Source organism: Sebastes umbrosus, chromosome 14 (genome assembly GCF_015220745.1).
Source record: "Sebastes umbrosus isolate fSebUmb1 chromosome 14, fSebUmb1.pri, whole genome shotgun sequence".
Classification (NCBI taxonomy): domain Eukaryota; kingdom Metazoa; phylum Chordata; class Actinopteri; order Perciformes; family Sebastidae; genus Sebastes; species Sebastes umbrosus.
The window spans coordinates 8,487,185-8,506,874 of NC_051282.1; the positions used below are offsets into that span (position 1 = coordinate 8,487,185).

The following is a 19,690-nucleotide window of genomic DNA, read 5'->3' on the forward strand; positions in this document are numbered from 1 at the left end:
TTGAAAATAACACAAAACTACACCGGAAAGTTAGATGGAGGGATGTAATCAAATCTGCAGTCGGCTTTAGTGCTGAGTTTGTTGACAGCTTTTTAATTCATAAAACATTCATCCACCTTTTTATGCTAGTTTGTGTGATACATTTACTTGTGAACTGTTGCTCATTTACAATATATTGTTTGGCCCGTTGTGTGTGCGTGTTTATGTGTGTGTTGTGTGTTCTCCTCGATGAGATCATAGGCTGGTTATGACACTTGACACAAGTATGTGTGACAGCTACTGACTCACTCACTGACACAGCATTTGGAGGTAGCTCTACAAAACTTTATTGTGGGATGAGAAATATATGACACATGTACACCCACCTACACACACACACACACACACACACACACACACTTGCTTGCTTGCAGAAGCTGGACAGTGACAATGTTTTTGCAAACTGACAGTGGTACCTATATCTGCTCCGTTGATCCAGATTGTTATTCTGCTACCGTCCTTTTTTGACCTTTTTATAAAAAAAAATTAGACTGATATATGGTCCATATTTATCCTACTGCTGTCAAGTGCATACCTCAGCCAGTAATTCTTAGACTTATTGAGAGCTCTATGACACAGAGGAATATGATATATCTGGCTTTAGATGGACCGGACGGTTTTGGTCTTTTCATGGAATCTGTTAATAATAAAGTCGTCATTTAATCAAAGTTTGACCCAAGCAGCAACCACCAAGTGAAGATATCTCCTAAGCAGGTCCTCTAATACATAGTTGCTCAAAGTGCGGCCCTCGGGCAATGGTGGCCTTCACAAACATTTTGTGCAGCTCCTGAATGTGACATGAAATGCATGCATGGTCCATTTCAATACTTTCGCTTTCAATGTCTTACATTTAACACACTCAACTGAGCTTTGTTTCCCTAAAGCAAATTCAGGTTTGTTTTTTGAAGACGAATGAACTGACAGTCGGTATTTGAAAATACCAAAATGATCATGACATGATTTGGTTATTAACTTAATAACTTTCTACCGCTACCGTTTGGCTGCTATGGACTTTGTTTTTGTGGCCTGGTTTGTTCATTCATACACCACATATGCAATATTACAGAAACCACTGACTGAATTTTGTGCAATTTTTTTAGATGATGCGTTCAATCATATTACGTAGGCTGACTGGCCAAGAAGGGGATAGCAACCTTAGTGGTGCAACATACTAACTGTTGCCTTTAGGGATGTTAATAATTAACCTTTTAACTGTTAACCGACATTAAGAATTTTAACCGATTAACGCTATCGCTTAAACGGTTAAAAGAAATATTAAAAATGTATTAAAAAGCTGAGCAAAACTCAGAGGAGCGGCTCTCCCTTTAAGGAGAAAAGCTGGTCCACCTTAACAGCTCACCTTAAGAGAGTCTGAGCCGGTGTTGCAAGAAGGAAGTGTTGCAGGAATTTGGCTTGGAGGAGTTGTAGCATTTATTAACGGACAAATAAACTGTACACACACTGCACTGCTACATTTACAGCTATAAAGCCACCAACAACCCCACACTCACCGCCGCCACACACGCACAGTCTGTCGGACACTCGCTAACGTTACGCCACGCTGACAGACCGTATGACAACGGTACAGTTGCGAACGTAGCACGAACACACACGCGGTTTGTCGGACACTCGCTATCGTTATGCCGGGTAGGCACACAGCTGACAACCTGCTAAACTAAATGGTGTGTCCACGACAATGCACGCAGCACCGTGACTGCTACAGTAACTCTCCCGGACGGCTGAACTGGGGACTCAGTTGTCTGTTGTGCTCATACACTGCAGCTGGCGCACTGCTGCACGCGACGCACTAATCTTGTGGGTTAGCGGTTAATAATCAGTTAACGAGGGTCGGTTATCGGTTAAAAATTAGCAACCCTAATTGCCTTTTATGTGCTGGGCAAATTTGTTACATTAGGTTGTTCGATTTTCATTTTCAGGCTTCAAAAATAACTTGCTTGTGCTATTTGTTTGTGTGTGTGTGTGTGTGTGTGTGTGTGTGTGTGTGTGTTGGTGTTGGTGTGTTGGTGTTGGTGTTGGTGTTGGTGCCTTGTTGCTTTAAAGATTCCCAGTGCGCTGTTTGTTACTCACACATTATCATGATGAACATGCTGACCTCGAGGTCCCACACACCAGTCTTAATGACTGCCTGTGTGTGTGTGTGTTTGTGTGTGAGTGTTTGCTTAGGTTATTTTTAGCAGACCATCTTCATTTTCTAGAAAGTAATGTTACGTCATCAGGTACACTAACACAGAAGTGTGTGATAATAAGGGTGTATGTCTATGTGTGTGTGCGTCTGCTTTTAAGTGTGTTTATTCAGTTGTGATTTATATTCTCGGCCACTAAGAGAGAGATAAAAACAGCCATCTATCTCTCTGTTCCCTCCCCCCCATCCTCTATGTTCATGAATGCGCGTGTGTGTGTGTGTGTGTGTGTGTGTGTGTGTGTGGTGCATCGCTTCATTGGTATTTCATTGCGTGAGGCTGTTTGGTGCTCTATACATCAGGATGGTTCGATACATTAAAAGGCAGGAGGTTTAATAAATTTCTCGGCTGACAGACACGAGGCAGAGATCTGATTGATGACGCTTCACACCTTGATGCGTCCAACAGGATCAGCTAAAGCTACAGAAACCTTCTGTGACTCCAGTCAAACCAGGACATATTAAAGGAACGGTGTGTAACATTTAGGGGGATCTATTGGCAGAAATGGAATATAATATTAATAGACATGTTTTTGTATAATCACCTGTGTTTTCTTTACCTTAGAATGAGCCGTTTATATCTATATACGGGGCGGGTCCCCTCCACGGAGCCGGTTGCCATGTCTCTACAGTAGCTCAGAACAGACAAACCAAACACTGGCTGTAGAGAGGGACATGTGGACATGTTTTTCGCATTTTTTGCGTTGGCATTGCAGTTCTCTTACGTGCTTGAAACACGGGAGAAGTTTCAGTTGGTTGCAATCTGCAACCTCACCACTAGATGCTGCCAGATCCCACACACTGCACCTTTAAATAGTACAGAAAGCAGTAGTCTGTGTTTTTATTATCAACAAATCCCATGAAAAGACCAAAACCAATAATGAATTGATCCTACTAACAAGTGTTAGATACAGTATGTCTTATTCCTCTGTGTCGTAGAGCTCCATTATTGTCCAAAAACTACATCAGTGAGCCAAATTTTTTGCACTGGCTGACATGTTGTTTGTTTTGATTTCAATGAACATAGGAACTGTAGTTTATTTTGAGTCAATCTCACATACACCGTCCTGCTGCCACAAATACTACTACTCACTAGTGCACCAAATGTGTCTTAATCCTCAGCTGAAAATAGTCCCCAACAAATGTGCTCCTGTTTGAGTAATTTCTGGAAATTACTTAGCTTTTTCAAAAATTTAACTTTTTAGAAATGACTCTCTATACTTAAAGATTCATGTCTTCAGTTGAAACCAAGCTGTTGTTGCTTTTGGTCTTTTCTTGGGGTTTCTTGACAACAAAATAGATAATATATAATAAAAGCAGGCTTATTTAATATTCTTTTAAAGGTGGTATTAGCTGTGTGGTTTAAGGCTGCAATTAATGATTATTTCCATTATAGATTAATCCGTTGATTATATTCTTGATTAATGAATTATTCTTTCGGTCCATAAAATATTAAAAATAGTTACTGATCCGAATGCCATTTTTGGGGCTTGGAAGCGTCAGTGAGAAATATTCAACGATATTCAAAGTCGCCTCTCATCCTTCAGTCAGTCAGTCCGTCAGTCAGTAAGAGAAACAGATCTCAGTCAGATATACAGCAGCTAGAAAAAGATTTATCTCTTGTGGCAGGTTGTGTCGGGATAAAAAAAAAAAACCTGCTGCCGTTGTGCCTTTACCTTTTACGTGCAGAGCATCCCATTGCAGCCATCGGGCTTGAGCCCCGGTAAGCCTGTGCATTAAAATGGCGGTGGGAGGGGAGACGGCAACAGCACAAGCTGTTAAACTTTCCTCAAACTTGCGGGTCATTAATCATTGATGTTTTACTTTGCTGTTATTGTCTAATGAGAGATGAGGACATACTTCCATTAAAGATTTTCCTTTTTATTGAAACAAAAACAGCTTTAAAATGTGCAATAATCACATCAAATAAATTACAGCGATAAAGCCCATAAGAAGGTATTTGCTCATATGTAAGCCTATAAACAAATAATATGAATAAATAGACTATGCCAACATAAAGAGACCTGGCTTTGTTGAGACTGTCTGCCAATCAATGGCCTCCACTCCGTTTCAGTACCCTGGACAGCGCCACAACGACAAACATACACCCTCTACACAGTACAAACAGCGCTATCCATCTGAGAAAAACTAATAATAATCATTTTTGTGGTAAAAATTAAAAAAAACATGATGCATTCATGTACTGATTTGGACGTTGAGTACTTTGGGATCCAAGCTTTGAAGCATTCGGGTCAGCCTTATTTCTGTCGATCGTTTAATCAACAAAATCGTTGCAGCTCTGGTGTGGTTTTCCTCCAACAATTTGTATGTGGTCTGGTAACACTGGATCATCACTGGACAGGACAGAGAATGAAGGAAGAGGGCAGGAAAAGGCTTTATATGAAAAGCTTCTCGAGATAACTTCTGTTGATTTGATGATATGTAAGAAAATAAATTGAAATTGAATTGAAAAGCACATACAGACACGGATTTAAGTATATGCAGCCATGAAATGAAAGTATGAACAGGATAAGAGGGTGTGCTAGGATGATTGTGTGTATTTGTTGAACTAGCGGTACATCTATCAGTGTAAGAGTGTGACAAAACAGACTCTGATTGATATGAACGTTTTACAGATTATTAAATCTAGATATCAAACACTCTATAAATGTCTTTTCTGTTAATCAGAGTCTCAGTCAGAGGTTAGTTACTATCTCTGACTGCATGAGCTGGAGGAATCAATTTGTGAATGATTTTTCTGAGTGTGGGTACTGGAAAGAACCTCTTCATATGCAAATAAGCAATTAGGTTGAGTCGTCCGTTGTTCGTCGCCAGCCTCTATCCTCCCGTTTCTCTCTAATTCTCCCGAGCCGTTTTACCACCAAACCTCTTTCAGCCAGCACTTCCTCTCTCTTCATCCTCCTTCATCTCGCTTTCTCTCCTCTTCCCCCTCCATCCCACCTCAGTCCTCCCCCCCTCCGTCTCTCTCTCATGTCCCCTGTGGTGTTGACCATGTGTGAATGGGACTGAATGATGGGTGGGAACGAAGCTACATGCAGTGTACACACACACACACACACACACACACACACACAGATGGACGAGTGTGTGTGTGTGTGTTTGTGGAGGACTTGTACAAAGGGGGATGAGTCACTCTCTGGCTGACACACGGCATGCTCGTAGGAGACTGCATCCAAGTCAATACAACACAAACACACACCCACACACACACACAAACTGACACACAGTGATATAAACAATCTAGATGCAGAAGGCTTTTACTTACATGCATGATTGATAGTGTTCATGTATCAGTTTAATGAGCTTGGTTGATGTGTGTGTACACGTGATGTCTGTATTTTAGTGACTATGTGTGTGTTTGTGTATTCACAGTGGTAATTGTGTGTGTGTGTGTGTGTGTGCGTGTGTGTTGGGTGTGATAAGGCTTTTCATTGGTGTTCCCCACACATACCCTGAAGGCTACAGCTCCGTCCTGCATCATCTGTCATCTCTCTCTCTCTCTCTCTCTTCTGTTGTTTTCTGCTTTTGATGTATATTCATATCCGTGTACAGGATGTGTATATGTTCCTGCAAATGGGATCTGATGCAGTACAATCACACAAGAAGATGAGTGATTATTGATTGACAAAAGCAATCCCGCTCCATGTGTTTTTTTTTTGCTATTATATTTGACATTTTCACGACTAACTGATTAATCGTTTAATCAAGAACACAACCCCGAATCATACATTAATGTTGCTGTGTAGATACTGCTTCTGTTTTAGTTCATTTGGGACACTTAACTGATGCTCTTTTTAGACTTACTGACAATGAGTACAACAATACAATATGCTTTTATTCCAGTATTTGGAGTAATGAGTGCAAGGCACGCCTGTGACCATTAAGGAATTATGAAAGCAACACCCTGTTGAAAGATACAACTTCCCATAACAATGCAATTACATTGCAATTTTGTCCATTTCCAGTTTGTTAATCTTGCTTGGAAAGTAACTCAGATGAAGTTTGAATTACAGTTGGGATGTTGGGAAAAGGAAAAAAAAAACAACGTAAAACCAGCATCTAGACAGGTGGAGTAAGTTAGGAAATACAGTATGGATTGATTGACTTGTACTGAGAACTTAGCAAATATCAAGACTTCACCTGTCTGCATGGTTTATGATATAACAAATTAGTAGAAATCCAGTCTTGGAGAAACCAGTACAAAGTAAAATAAATAGTATTTAATGTTCTCTTGTGGAACAATAAAGATCTGAACTGAACTGAACTGAATTGAACTGAACTGAACTGAACTGTGTTTCTCCTCCGCAGGAACATTCAGAGGTGTGTGTAAGAAGATTGATCACTTCCCAGAGGACGCCGACTACGAAGCAGACGCTGCTGAATACCTCCTCCGTAAGTCTGATATGATGATATATTTCAAACCCATTTTTAAACATCTATTTATCAGTCAAACCTATTAACAACCTTTTATTTGGTGTCAAGAGTGCTATCAACGTTGCTGGACACAAAGGGATAAACATTGCTAGTGTCACTAATACTAAGAATCAATCAATCGTGTTTCTTCTATTCACTGTTTTGATAACTTACTGAAAATTACAACCATGAGAGTACAGACACAAAATATGACTCTGTTTTTTAAGAAATCAATATTCATATTCATCTTAGACATATCACACAACATGGTTTTCTTACTAAGTGACCCCACTAGGGCTGCCCCCTCTTAGCCGATTAGTCAACTAATCGGTCGTTTTGGTATTAGACGACTAACATTTCTTTAGTCATTTTTTTAGGATTTGTCTTATTTCCAAGAAACTTATGAGCACATCTCTGATAAACACAAGATTTAAGACACTGTCACACATACGCAAAATTAACATTCGCCTCCCGTTCACTCTTTTTGCAAAAAAACATTCACTTCCGGTTGTGAAGCAAATTCGTATCTTCCAATTCGCGTGGAGCTCAGTGGTGTTTTTGTGTGATTCTTTGTGGAGAAACTCAGTTTTAAAGATCTGTCGAATAAATCAACTAATCAATTAGTCGACAAAATTGTATCAGTGTTAGTCGACTAAGAATTTCTTTGGTCGAGGACAGGTCTAAACCTCACATAACCTTGAGTTTAAGAAACGTGTGGGTTAAAGAAAAAGAGCATATCAGTGTCTCACTGTAACAGTACACACACTCATTGATAAGTTGGGTGTACTACTGGTAGAGATGGGTAGGTAACCGAGGAGGAAGTGGGTGATAGGTGGGTATACTGTAAACCGCCAGAAAAAGAGATGGGTATACACCGTATACCAGCGTATACCCTCCACTACACTACTGAAAACACGCAAGGCAACATTAAACTGACAATGTGATAACAGAAGCCCTGAAATCATGATTTATGATACCAGTCTACTAACCCATTCCAACATGAAAGGTTACAACTTGAATTGAATTGATTGAATTGACCATTAGTTAAGTTCTCTCCGCCTCAGTTACTGTTGCTACTACGCCTGTCAAGCTTTTCATTCCAGCAATTATGCAGTTTACAATGATAAAGGGGGCAGATTTATCAAGGACAACTGTCGCTAATAGATTTAATAAGCTGTAGCCAGCTAATAAAGCTAACATTTGCTCCATGAATTGGTTAAAAACTGTCTCCGGCAGACTTCTCATGGTTCCAGCTGGCTTGTTTTAAAAAAAGAATCTTGTAAAAAGAAATCTTAAATTGGCACTTGATGGATACATGCATGATATCACGTTGCAAAAAGTCAAATTCCTCACCATTTGATAATGCAAAATAAAGAAACACCACTGTTCTTGTATTGCAGAGTACAGCTAGTGTTTGACAAGGAGAAATGTGAGCTCACACTCTTATTACATCCCAGATAAATGAACGGAGAGGGCTTAATGGAGAGAACAAGAGATATAAACAGATGCCACCGTTTTATCAGTAAATACATGTGAAAAATGAGGAGAACAAACATTGTCCTGATGAGAAAATGGTAAAAGAGAAAAGAGGGAGCACCTTTACAGAGAGAGTAATCGGACAGAAGTAAAAAGGATGCAGAGATAGAGAGAAGGTGGTTTAGTGGTAAACAGAGAGGAGGGGGCTCTTTCTGTTCGTTCCCCCACAGTAAACACAGAGTAAAGATGGACGGAGAGAGAAAACAGCAGCAACACAAAAAAAGGAAAAAAGAAAAAGAGAAAATGGATTCAGCCTGTGCTTCTTTTTCATTGCTCCACTGAACACAGAGCAACATCCCCAGAGGCAGCCAATTAGATCGCAGGCCTCAGAGCCGGCCAGCCAATGGGGAGCGGGGACCTAGTGACCGGCATTTCATACAGCCCAGGGGTGTGGGCCACGGGGGCGGGGCTTATACGCTCAGCCGCACAACACCACTGGTCACCGCAGTTGTCAGTCAGTAATGTTTTGGAACACAAAAGAGAAGAGATTCAGAAATACAAACACGTTACTGGTCGGATGATTTCATTTTGTTTTCGTAATGATACACCTGTGATGTATCAGCTGTTCAACGTATCTAAACATACCGCATAGTTCAGCTCTGCGTGACAAGCTGTTTTGCAAATATCCTTCAATATGTTATCACGTCATGTACACATATGGGTTTCCGACCAATATTTCACTCCTACTGCAGCCTCGCTTCCATTTTCATCATCTCTGCTATTCATTATTTTTGCCTTGCATATGTGTCAGTGTGACTCTCCATCTGTCTTGGTTTTTGTCCATCTTTTCCCTCTACATCCATCCTTCTCTCTCTCTCTCTCTCTCTGAAGCGAGGCCTCTGAATGCTTTAACATGTTCTGGATTCAGACTCAGTCAAGCATGTTGCAGCACACTGGCCCATGTGTTGTGTGTGTGTTTGTGTGTGTGTGCTTCGTGTGTGTGCAAAGTGACACATTTTTCTTTGTTTTAGCTCTGCCCTCCAGCACGGTGGATTTGAAATGAAACAATGACGTTAATGTTCTGACTTTCAGCTTCACTCAGAGTATTCACGTCCATCCGTGTAGGAATGTTGTATTTTTTATAAACTGTCTAACCTTACATGGTGAACCGTATGGTTGTTTTCTCTCTCTTGTTTCCTTCTACAAATATTGTGAATGTTTCTTTCCCCACTGACCCATTGCTTAGTACCATATACTGTCTGCTATACAGTAGATGTATAATCCTCCTCGGGCTGCCCCCTCTTAGTCGATTAGCCCACTAATCGGTAGTTTTGGTCTTAGTCGACTAAGATTTCTTTAGTTGATTAGTCATTTTTTATGCTTCTTTCATGCATGAATGATTTATTTCCAAGAAACTTAAGAGCACATCTCTGGTAAACACAAGATTTTAATGTGGTGTTTTTGTGTGATTCTTTGTGGAGAAACTCAGTTTTACAGATCTGTCGATTAAATAAACTAATCAATTGGTCAACAAAATCAAATGAGTGTTAGTCGATTAAGAATTTCTTCCCCTAAATCCTCCTGAATCTTGCCATAAAGCAAACTAGCAGATTTACTACTAAATGGGACGAGAGGCTGGCAGTATTTTCAGTGACCTTGTTTTTGTACTTTAATTAAAGTATGTAGCAATGTCTCTAAAGGAATCTATTCATCACAGACAACATCTTGGGTTGATACATGGCATCAAGAAGATCTTTGCATTATTTCAGGGTCACGGGAGAAGACATCAAAACCATGGTGTAGAAAGTAAAAATTAATAAATGAATACTAATAAGGAGCCCATACAAAACTGAGAGATCAAGTCAACAATAAAATGAAACTGTCACATTCACAGGAGGTTCTTACCTGCACATCTAAACATTCACATTTAAAAAAAAAAAAAAAAAAAATGCCCCATTTGGAAACCTCATCTACCAAACTATCTTTTAATCTACTGAGCATAGACTCATAGAATGCTATCTCTACCATCCCTTTTACCCAATTTTTCAAATCTATCTATTTTCAAATTACCCTGCAAGGCAGCTGGATTCTTGCGATATCACAAGATCACGCGAGAAAGCCATCTAGTCAGGCTGCAAGTAATGCATTTGTGGTTGGGACCAATCAGCGTCCTGTGAGGAGCTCCTGGCAGCTGCAGGCGTGGCTTAGGTGTGTGTGACGTGACGACACAGAGAGGCGACTGTTTGTTCCTGAAGAGGTTAGCGTAGATGCTGTAATAGGGTTTGTTGAAACAAACAATCCACACATGACTTCCATAACTTTGACCCGGAATATATATAATGTAGGAGAGTTCTTTCTTCCATTCTGCACTTCCAACACAAATGATCCTTCATCAGTTTCATCCTGCAGAGTCTGAAAGGCAAATGTTTGTACCTTTCAGTTATAAACGTGTTTCCACTCTTCTTCATGTGTATGTGTGTACAGGTGCTGTGCGTGCCTCCAGTATCTTCCCCATCATGAGCGTCGGTCTGCTGTTCCTGGGGGGGCTCTGTGTGGCCGCCAGTGAGTTTTACCGGAGCCGACACAATGTCATCCTCAGTGCAGGAATCTTCTTCGTCTCTGCAGGTCAGTCTGCACTGCGTGTGTCCTCTCTTTTTAATAAGAGTGGTTATCAGTCATCAGTGCACCAGTGTGCATAAAGTAGTTCCTGCATTTAGAGCAGGAAAGTGTTGCTCTTCACTGAAGGACACATCTTTTACATATTGATTATATTGTTTAAAATGAATTGGCTATTGATCAAGTATTGTCACATTTTAGCTTGAATTTTAACCTTCTCGGCTGAACATGTTTTATATTTACGTTGTATTGATTTTGTCGTTTGCTAATATCGCTGATGAAATGTTTAATTTTTTTTTTTACTTGTATTATGTTTTCTTTTCTTCTCCCTGATGTTTCCTATTACTTTTACCACTGCAGTGACCCCACAGGAAAATAAGTAAATAGGTTCTTAGCATCAGGGTTTAAATTTGATTGAAAGGTGCAAATCTGTTTAAATTGATCCAAAAACAAGTCCCTCTGTGACATAAAAAAGAGTAATTAAAAAAAAAAAAAAAATGGTACTTTTATGATGTGATTTCTTTTTGTTATATAAAAATTAAAAGTATTTTATAAAATCCCAAACTAATAAAAATAATGAATCCTATGTAATCTCCTTCCGTACATCTAAAATAGCAACTTCAGACTTATATATACTGTATGTGGTTGTAGTGGACATGAGAATTATTTTATCTGTGAGCAGAGTGCGAGAGGTGCGGCAAGCCGTAATATGTGAGTGTACTGATGCTCATCTCCATGACAACACTGTTAAACACAGTATAGCAGCCATCTTAGCTGCAGTACCAACCGAATGACTTAAAACAATACCCTTCACTAATAGAAGGAGCTTAGCAGGTTCAAATATATGTCTGAACTCAGGGACTTTCCATAATTCTAAATTTAAATATAAGGACGCTGCATTTTGAGGTAGCAACAAGGGGCTACCGTACAGTATGTGTGTGTATGTGTCAAAGAGTGTGTGTATACTGTTGAGCCACTCTGAACAGAAGATGTGCAGCACTCTAATATTTGTAGAAGGAGCCCGTCAGGCATCTAAAGCACACAGAAGTGCCCGTGTGAGGAGCCAGAGAGTGGAAATTGGGCGCAGCAGCTGATTAATCAATCAGCTAGAATACCATGATGCCGCTGTGATGCACTGTGAGGGTGTGAAGAGTGTCAACACGCATACATGCTCCCACACGTAATCTATCACACGGATGCTGACACTTGGTCTCCCATAAACACACACACACACTTAAGCTCTTGCCCCTGACACATACAAAGGGTTGTACAGTAATTGCTGTTCAGTGGGATGTGTAGGGTCCCATTGGGTTTTGTAGTAAATTCATGGAGCCAAATTGGTAATTATTTACCACAATAGTGCGGGGCTGATTCTGGTTAATTACAGCTGGCTAATTGTCCCCATTCTGTGCGTTCCACCACACTGCATGAGCACTGTATTCTGGACTAATGATATGGAATAAGAGAGCCCAGCTGTGTGCAATGACTCTCTCCAACGTTTCCATCCGATGCTCTCCTCCCGTTACTTTGCTTGATTTCATTTGGCTGGTCTCCCCGTCGTCCTCTTCTCAAAGCTTTTTGCTCTCACATTTTTCTCTCTCAAATTTTCATTCACTTTTACTCTCACTAATCTGCTATTTTATCACATCTTTAACTGTCTCGGTCGGTCCACCACTTTGGTTCAGACTGTAATATATCGATAACTATTCAATGGATTGCCATGAATTTTGGTGCAGACATTCACGTCCCCCTCTGGATGAATAGTAATAATTTTGAATCCATTAGCTTTCCATATAGCGCCATGATCAGGTCAAAGTGTTAAAGGGAAAGTTTGGGTGTTTTGAAGTGGGGTTCTATGAGGTACAGGAGTTACTGCACAGGAGCAAAGCAACATACTGTTGTGGACGGGGCCGACAGCAAAACATATTTCAGCACCTAAAAGAAAGGCCCACCTAAAAAAATCAATATCACTTTAAGTGTACGCTATATTTAGAATATTTTCACAGCTTTACCTTGCCGTCAGACAGCCCTTTCCAACGGGGAACTGAAGCCTTTTTTTCCATCTATGCTCTCACCAAAGCCACGAGACTCCATTGAAAAAAAAGATGTAATTTTACCTCGCAGAACACGGGAGTTGCTGGTTTACCGCTGCCTCGATCGGTTAGTTTGTTTGGGCTATTGTGTGACTTTGGTTAGTTCAGATTCACCAAAGTCACACAATAGCACAAACAAATTAACCAATCAAGGCAGCAGCAGAGCGGTAAGGTAAACCGGCGAAAATATTCTAAACATAGTGTACAGTTAAACTGATATTGATTTTTTTAGGTAGACCTTTCTTTTAGGAGGCTAAAATACGTTTTGCTGCCGGCCCCATCCGCAGCAGTACATTGCTTTGCTTCCACGCAGTAATTCCGGTCTGTTTCTCCAAACTGGGGGCGTACCGACTGTCATCTACTGTAGATTATACACTGACTCTGGATGAGTACCTCATACAACCCCACTACAAAACACCCAAACTATCCCTTTAATTTGTCCAATGCTTTGGTTTATGACCAAATACCTGCAAAACTAATGACCTTAGTTAGCTACTATCACGCTGAACTAAGATGTTGAACATGAACATATACATATACTTTCCAAACATCGTCATGTTAGCACTATCAGTGTGAACATGTTAGTATGTAGATGTTAACATTTAGTTCTAGCACTGCTGTGAGAAAGTCACAGAGCTGCTAGAAACACTATAGACGTATGGTCTTTTTATTTATTCTTGTGCATTAATTATATATTTGTGCTTGGATGTCATTTACTAACGGATCACTGTCTCTTGCACCTTTTGACATGTGCTGTTTGTCTGGATGAGTAGGTCACGCTTCGCACCCTTTCCACTCCCATCTCTTAATATTTTTCTCTTCCTGTCCTTCCCTTCCAGGTCTCAGTAACATCATAGGAATTATTGTCTATATCTCAGCCAACTCGGGCGACCCGGGCCAGAGTGACAGCAAAAAGTCCTACTCCTACGGCTGGTCCTTCTACTTCGGCGCCCTTTCCTTCATCATGGCAGAAATGGTGGGTGTGTTAGCCGTGCACATGTTCATCGAGAAGCACCGCAAGCTACGGGCCAAGTCCCGCACCGAGCTCATCAAAAAGTCCGCCTTCAGCCGCATCCCCTCCTATCGCTACCGTTTCCGGCGTCGCTCCAGCGTGCGTTCTTCCGAGGCCCCGAGCCGCGACACATCACCGCTGGGGAAGGGCGGCTACACGGGGCCCGCCGCCTCCGAGATGCCCATGTACACGCTGTACCCGCGTGAGGCGGGAAACTCCGGCACCAAACCTGGCGGTGGCATGGGCGGGCTGCTCAACTCGGAGAGGGAGTTCCTCCAGAGCAGCACGCTCACTAAAGACAGCAAGGACCCCAACCGCAGGACCACGCCCGTCTGAGAGGTGCTGGCTGCAGATATATCGCCCAATCAGAGTATCAAAGAGGAGGAGGATGAGAAATACAGGGGGAGTGCGAGCTAAAGCAGGGGACACACAGGGTTACGGGGGTGGGAGCTGGGTTTGATAAACTTTGACTGTGAACTGTGAACTTTTAGCCTTTGAACTGTGAATCCTGAGCCCTGTGAGAGTTTCAGTGTGTGTAGCAGGGTCGGTTTTGATGGAGAAGTTGTTCCCAACTCCACTTTACCACATATCACTGTAGTTATACCTGTAACTCCTTACATTATGAAGGCACATTCAATTTATGTTCATGAGTGTTATGTTCATAAATTGGCTTTTTTCGAAGGGGGAAACGGTATTGACCAAAAGCATATCGTAAGTGGTTTGCTGTTTGGGGCAACTTCTCCTTAAAAAAAATGAAAATAATGTGAACTAAAGGAGAAGAGGAAAGAGGTGAGAGACTCTGCGTGATCTTTGGCCTTTTGACCTCTGTCCTCCTGACCCTTTTGGATAGCAGTTGGATCAGTGCAGGGAACAGCCTCAGAGCTCCGAGCTGTCTCTCTTGATTATTCAAAAGCGCGGACGTTAACACCTCAGGATCGGGATTGATTCACTTTCAGTTCAGCGGGATTCAAAACATAAATTGAAGATGCAGTTTGTCCATTTTATGGCAGCACATCTGGGGCACTAGTTATTATTTTCTATACATATTGTATATACTTTCATATTGATTGATGGAAAAGCTCACTTCATAGCTGACTGAACTGAATCTGAATTGAGCTCATCCCTGGTAACCCCCATCTCTCTGATCCCAGGTCAGTTGTTAAACCTGCGTAGTGTTGTTTTTTTTTGATGAAGGGAAACACTGACTACAGATCAGCTGTTACGGGGGAGAAAAGGTGTGACTCAACAAAAATCTCTTTTAGATGGTAACGTTAGATCATTGGTGCTTCCTTTTACCCCTGATTTCAGCCACACAAGTCATCTCTTGATTTATTTTTTTCACCTAAAACTTAAAGAGATGATCAAATATTTGTCTTGTCTGTCCGCCTTCACTCGTCACCTTTTCACCTTCCACATTTCTCTGTGTAGCCCCATAACTCACCTCACTGCCACCCTCTGCACACCACCCTCTCTTTCTCTTTTAGGTCCCGTCCTCCGTTGGTGTCGCTCGTAGACTAGTTAGGGTTTTCTGGAGGTTGTTGGTTCAGGGTACCTTGGAGAGGAGACCGCTGAGCTGTGAATATGCTTTAAGGCAGAGCCAAAAAAGACATTAAACAAACAGATGGACACTTTTTTTTTTGTTTGCCCACTACCTCTTGGTGAAAATCTTTCAGATGAATTTAATATAAAGTTGTCTTTTATTGCCAGAACAATTGTCAAAGATTTCAGCTGCAGAAAATAAACACTGAGAAAATGTTCCCTTCAGTCTAAAGTACACATCTCTCTTCTCCAATCGGCTGAAAATGAATTTGTACGTGGCGCACAATTTAAAGATAAATAGATGGAATTGGCAGAAGTCTCATGTATTATTCAGAGGATTTGTGCTCCATCCATTCAGCTGCCACTCACAGCCTCTCCTCCTCTTTATCTTCCTTATATGTGCACATACTGTATGCATCTGCACAAATACAACACACACACACACAAGCCTATACACACATGTCTCCTGGCTGTCATGGTCCTATCATTATTTCAAACACCTGTACAGTTTGTACTCTGAGACACATCAATGCATTTATATTCATCCTTCTTGTTCTTGCTCTCTCTCAGATGTATACCCATAGAAACAGTGAATACAAAGTTGGTGCACTCTCTGACACACTCTGTATACTGTGTGGCACCATTCAGTATTGACGCCATGCAGTGTTGGGATGATAAAGTGCTAGATAAGTGGAGAGATGAAAACAATACAGTAATGCAATCTCTATGAATAGCTACATACTGTATCTGTGCTGTTTTGACTGATCAATTCCCCATTTGAAACATCCTGGAACACTTGTTTCAGTGACCTAAATCAGGCTGTTCCCATACAACGTTCATAGCTATACCTACAAAAACTAATGCGCTGTAACTCGTATATATCCCACAAAATCAATTCGTATATAATCCACGTAATCGTGAACTAGGAAGAATAAAGAGCGACTGTCGCGCATAGGGAGGAGGTCGGGGTGGAGGGGTGGGTCAAAAAACATCAGACTTTCTCCCAAGAGACCGGTGTTCATACCCCGTGTGAAACCAGAAGTCAACGTTGATTTTTTTTACACGTAACTTCAATACTTAAATTACTTCCAGAGTTATTTTATCCCAAACGGCAATCTGGGTTACCAGGGTTAACCCCTAACCCTAACCCAAATAAACTAACCAAGTCGATCTTTTCCTAAACCTAACCAAATTGATCTTTACATAAACCTAACTAAGTCGTTCTTTACCTAAACCTAAGCAAGTCAATCTTTACCTAAACCTAACCCAGTCGATCTTTACCTAAACCTAACTAAGTCGATCTTTACCTAAACCTAACCCAGTCGATCTTTACCTAAACCTAAGCAAATTGATCTTAACCAAAATCTAACCCAGTCGATCTTTACCTAAACCTAAGCATGTCGATCTTAACCAAAAACCTAATCCAGTCGATCTTTACCTAAACCTAAGCAAATCGATCTTAACCAAAACCTAATCCAGTCGATCTTTACCTAAACCTTACTAAGTCGATCTTTTCTTAAACCTAGCTAAGTCAATCTATCCTAAACCTAGCTAAGTCAATCTTTTCCTAAACCTAACTAAGTCGATCTATCCCAAACCTAGCCAAGTTGATCTTTTCCTAAACCTAATCAAGTTGATCTTTACCTAAACCTAACCAAGTTGATCTTTACCTAAACCTAATCAAGTTGATCTTTACCTAAACCTAATCAAGTTGATCTTTACCTAAACCTAACCAAGTTGATCTTAACCAAAACCTAACCATGTCGATCTTTACCTAAACCTAAGCAAATCGATCTTAACCAAAACCTAATCCAGTCGATCTTTACCTAAACCTTACTAAGTCGATCTTTTCTTAAACCTAGCTAAGTCAATCTGTCCTAAACCTAGCCAAGTCAATCTTTTCCTAAACCTAACTAAGTCGATCTATCCCAAACCTAGCCAAGTTGATCTTTTCCTAAACCTAACCACATTGATCTTTACCGAAACCTAACCAAGTTGATATTTACCTAAACCTAACTAAGTAGTTTTGTTGCCTAAACCTAACCAAGTTGTTTCCCGTGAAGACAGATGTTTATTTTGAAAAGACTGTATGTGTGTAACGAGTGGAAATTGACACATGTTGCAGGACATTCGTAGGAAAACGCACGGAAAATGAGGAATAACATTTCAGAAGATATCATACGAACCGCTGTATGAGGATACACTGCCTGAAAATACACGTTATCGGGCTTTATTTTTGCTTTTGAAATCATGTTCTTTAAGTACTTCTCTTTTTCTTGTCTTATTATACCATATATATGTAGCAATTTGCACAGTCAGTTCTCCACTGGATCTATCGCTACCTCTGTCCAATGTAAACGTTGGCAAAGAATTAGCAGGCTGTTGCAACACATTCAAAGACCCAAAAAGGCGTATTTTGCAACACTTTATTACAGATTGTGTCGTCTGAGTTCGCATTAAACCATTTAACACATCACTATCTGATCACACACATACACAGATACAAGGGGAGGAGACAAAATAGCCATAAAACAGAGAAAGGGAGAGTTGTGGAGAGAGAGCATTAGTAGCTAGTGTAAATGTTAACAGCATTTTTCTCAAACTTTTTTCTGGGGCTGTGAGTAAAAAGTGAGTGTGAAACTCAAAGAGGGGGGAAAAAAATGCATTTTTTGTTTCCTTCTTTACCTCCCTAAGCCACCATTGCACTGTTTTGTATAAACTAACCATGAAACATCACCAAGCTGAAACCGTCACACTTTGAGAGTTATTACCCTGACAATAAAAAGATGTTTTAAATCTCAGTCACACTGTTTAATTTATGACGCTGCTGTTTTATCCGCTGTCTTTTACGCCATAAAGGGAGCTTAAAGGGACAAACGTGCATCACCGCGGACTCGCTCTTGCTGTCCTCCATTATGTAAATATTAATTTTGCAAGCTAACATACAACATCAGCAGTTGTCGTGGGCTGTGAAAGGGATGAAAAAAAACTGCTTTTCTCCAAGCAAGGGCTTTTAATTTTTAAAGGACAGGAGCACACAAGGGCTTTTTACGCTCAGCGCTGCAGCGGCGTCGTTTTAAGGGTGTTAAAGTGGAAGGAAAGGCAAAATATGTTTGCACGCGGACAACCGTTTTCAAACCAGCTGAATAGCTAACTAACGATATAACACGCTTCATGCAAAAGAGGAGCGTGGGTAGAGAAAAAGACTCATGTTAGCTAGCCTACGGGTTAGCCTTTAGCTGCTTTTTTCGGGCTAACTTTAGGTTAGATGGGTAACTTTTCTGAAGTAATTAGAGATTAAGCGTATTGCCTTAAGCAGAGGTAGGATAATTTTAATTAAGAATTATTTGCTTAAGGATCAAACATATATTAGCAGAATATTGTTAATCATACTTGGTGCCAAATATTACTAAAAATGTTTCCTGTATATCATGGCCTCCAGGTTAGCTTTAGATCATAGCGTCACTGCTCCAAGCACTCTTTTCTTTGCATAGGATTTCCTGCAGTATACTGACTCAGCAGTAGTAGCTATGTAGCTCAGCACATCAGAGGCCCCTCGGATCCTGAGGGTCCATCAGGGGTCAGAGTTCAGAACCGCATCCATGAGCCATGTCAGCATTGACCTTTTCAAACCATGCATGCCATATCCATCCGCTTCCAGTGCTTACATTCGCTCTATCTCTAATCGAGTCTCAAACGGCACCCTAATCTCTATACTCCGTAGGGATACTGCTACATTTAAGACGCCTTACAAGGGCGTGAGGGCCCGTGAGCCTGTGCTGTGTTTAACGATGTTTACTCCAATAGAGCGCAGGGTGCTTTTTGAGACCTCTTCTTACCGCCATACAGCTTTGATACTCTGATATCAACAACAAATAATTGTATTATTAGTAAAAAAAAAAAATATTCTACTCTAAAGGTGCCACTGTGCAGAGGATGACAAACTCTGTCACATATTATAGTTATTAATCTATTACCGGGGGGTTTGATGGAAAGGGAGCAGAGTTGGGGAGCAGGGGGTCGTAGTCTTTGTAATATTCTATTATTCTAGTTTCATTTTCTACTTTGATGTGGTTTGTGAGATTGTGTTGTTTTTCGATCACATCTGAAGCCTCCTGACAGGAGGAGAGGAAGAGACAGTGGAGCGCTCGGACGATCTCTCGTGGACATTAACCTCGCCTCACTGGTGCCAGAGGTCGACTTTACAGTGCATCAGCGGGACACTGAAAGTGCAATACACACACACATACACGCATTCAGGTTGCTATACTTTTGAGGACG

At 40.9% G+C, this 19,690-nt stretch overlaps 1 protein-coding gene and 1 long non-coding RNA gene across 4 annotated transcripts in view; one reads left to right on the forward strand and one right to left on the reverse strand.

Annotated features, from left to right (window-relative positions):
* The window catches only part of cacng3b (calcium channel, voltage-dependent, gamma subunit 3b), a 30,081-nt gene extending 15,425 nt beyond the window's left edge, over positions 1-14,656 (forward strand). For all 3 annotated transcript variants that reach the window (XM_037793409.1, XM_037793408.1, XM_037793410.1), the window contains 3 exons: positions 6,569-6,652; positions 10,634-10,774; positions 13,698-14,656. In XM_037793409.1, coding sequence (XP_037649337.1) covers positions 6,569-6,652; positions 10,634-10,774; positions 13,698-14,206 — 734 coding nt within the window. In that variant the 3' untranslated portion in view covers positions 14,207-14,656. The remainder of the gene's footprint in view (positions 1-6,568; positions 6,653-10,633; positions 10,775-13,697) is intronic.
* Positions 14,657-15,218: 562 nt separating this feature from the next.
* LOC119502430 lies at positions 15,219-17,011 on the reverse strand. The gene is made up of 2 exons (XR_005210070.1): positions 16,749-17,011; positions 15,219-16,644 (listed from the first exon to the last, which is right to left on the reverse strand). It is a non-coding gene; the product is annotated as an uncharacterized LOC119502430 (long non-coding RNA).
* Between the last annotated feature and the right edge of the window lie 2,679 nt (positions 17,012-19,690).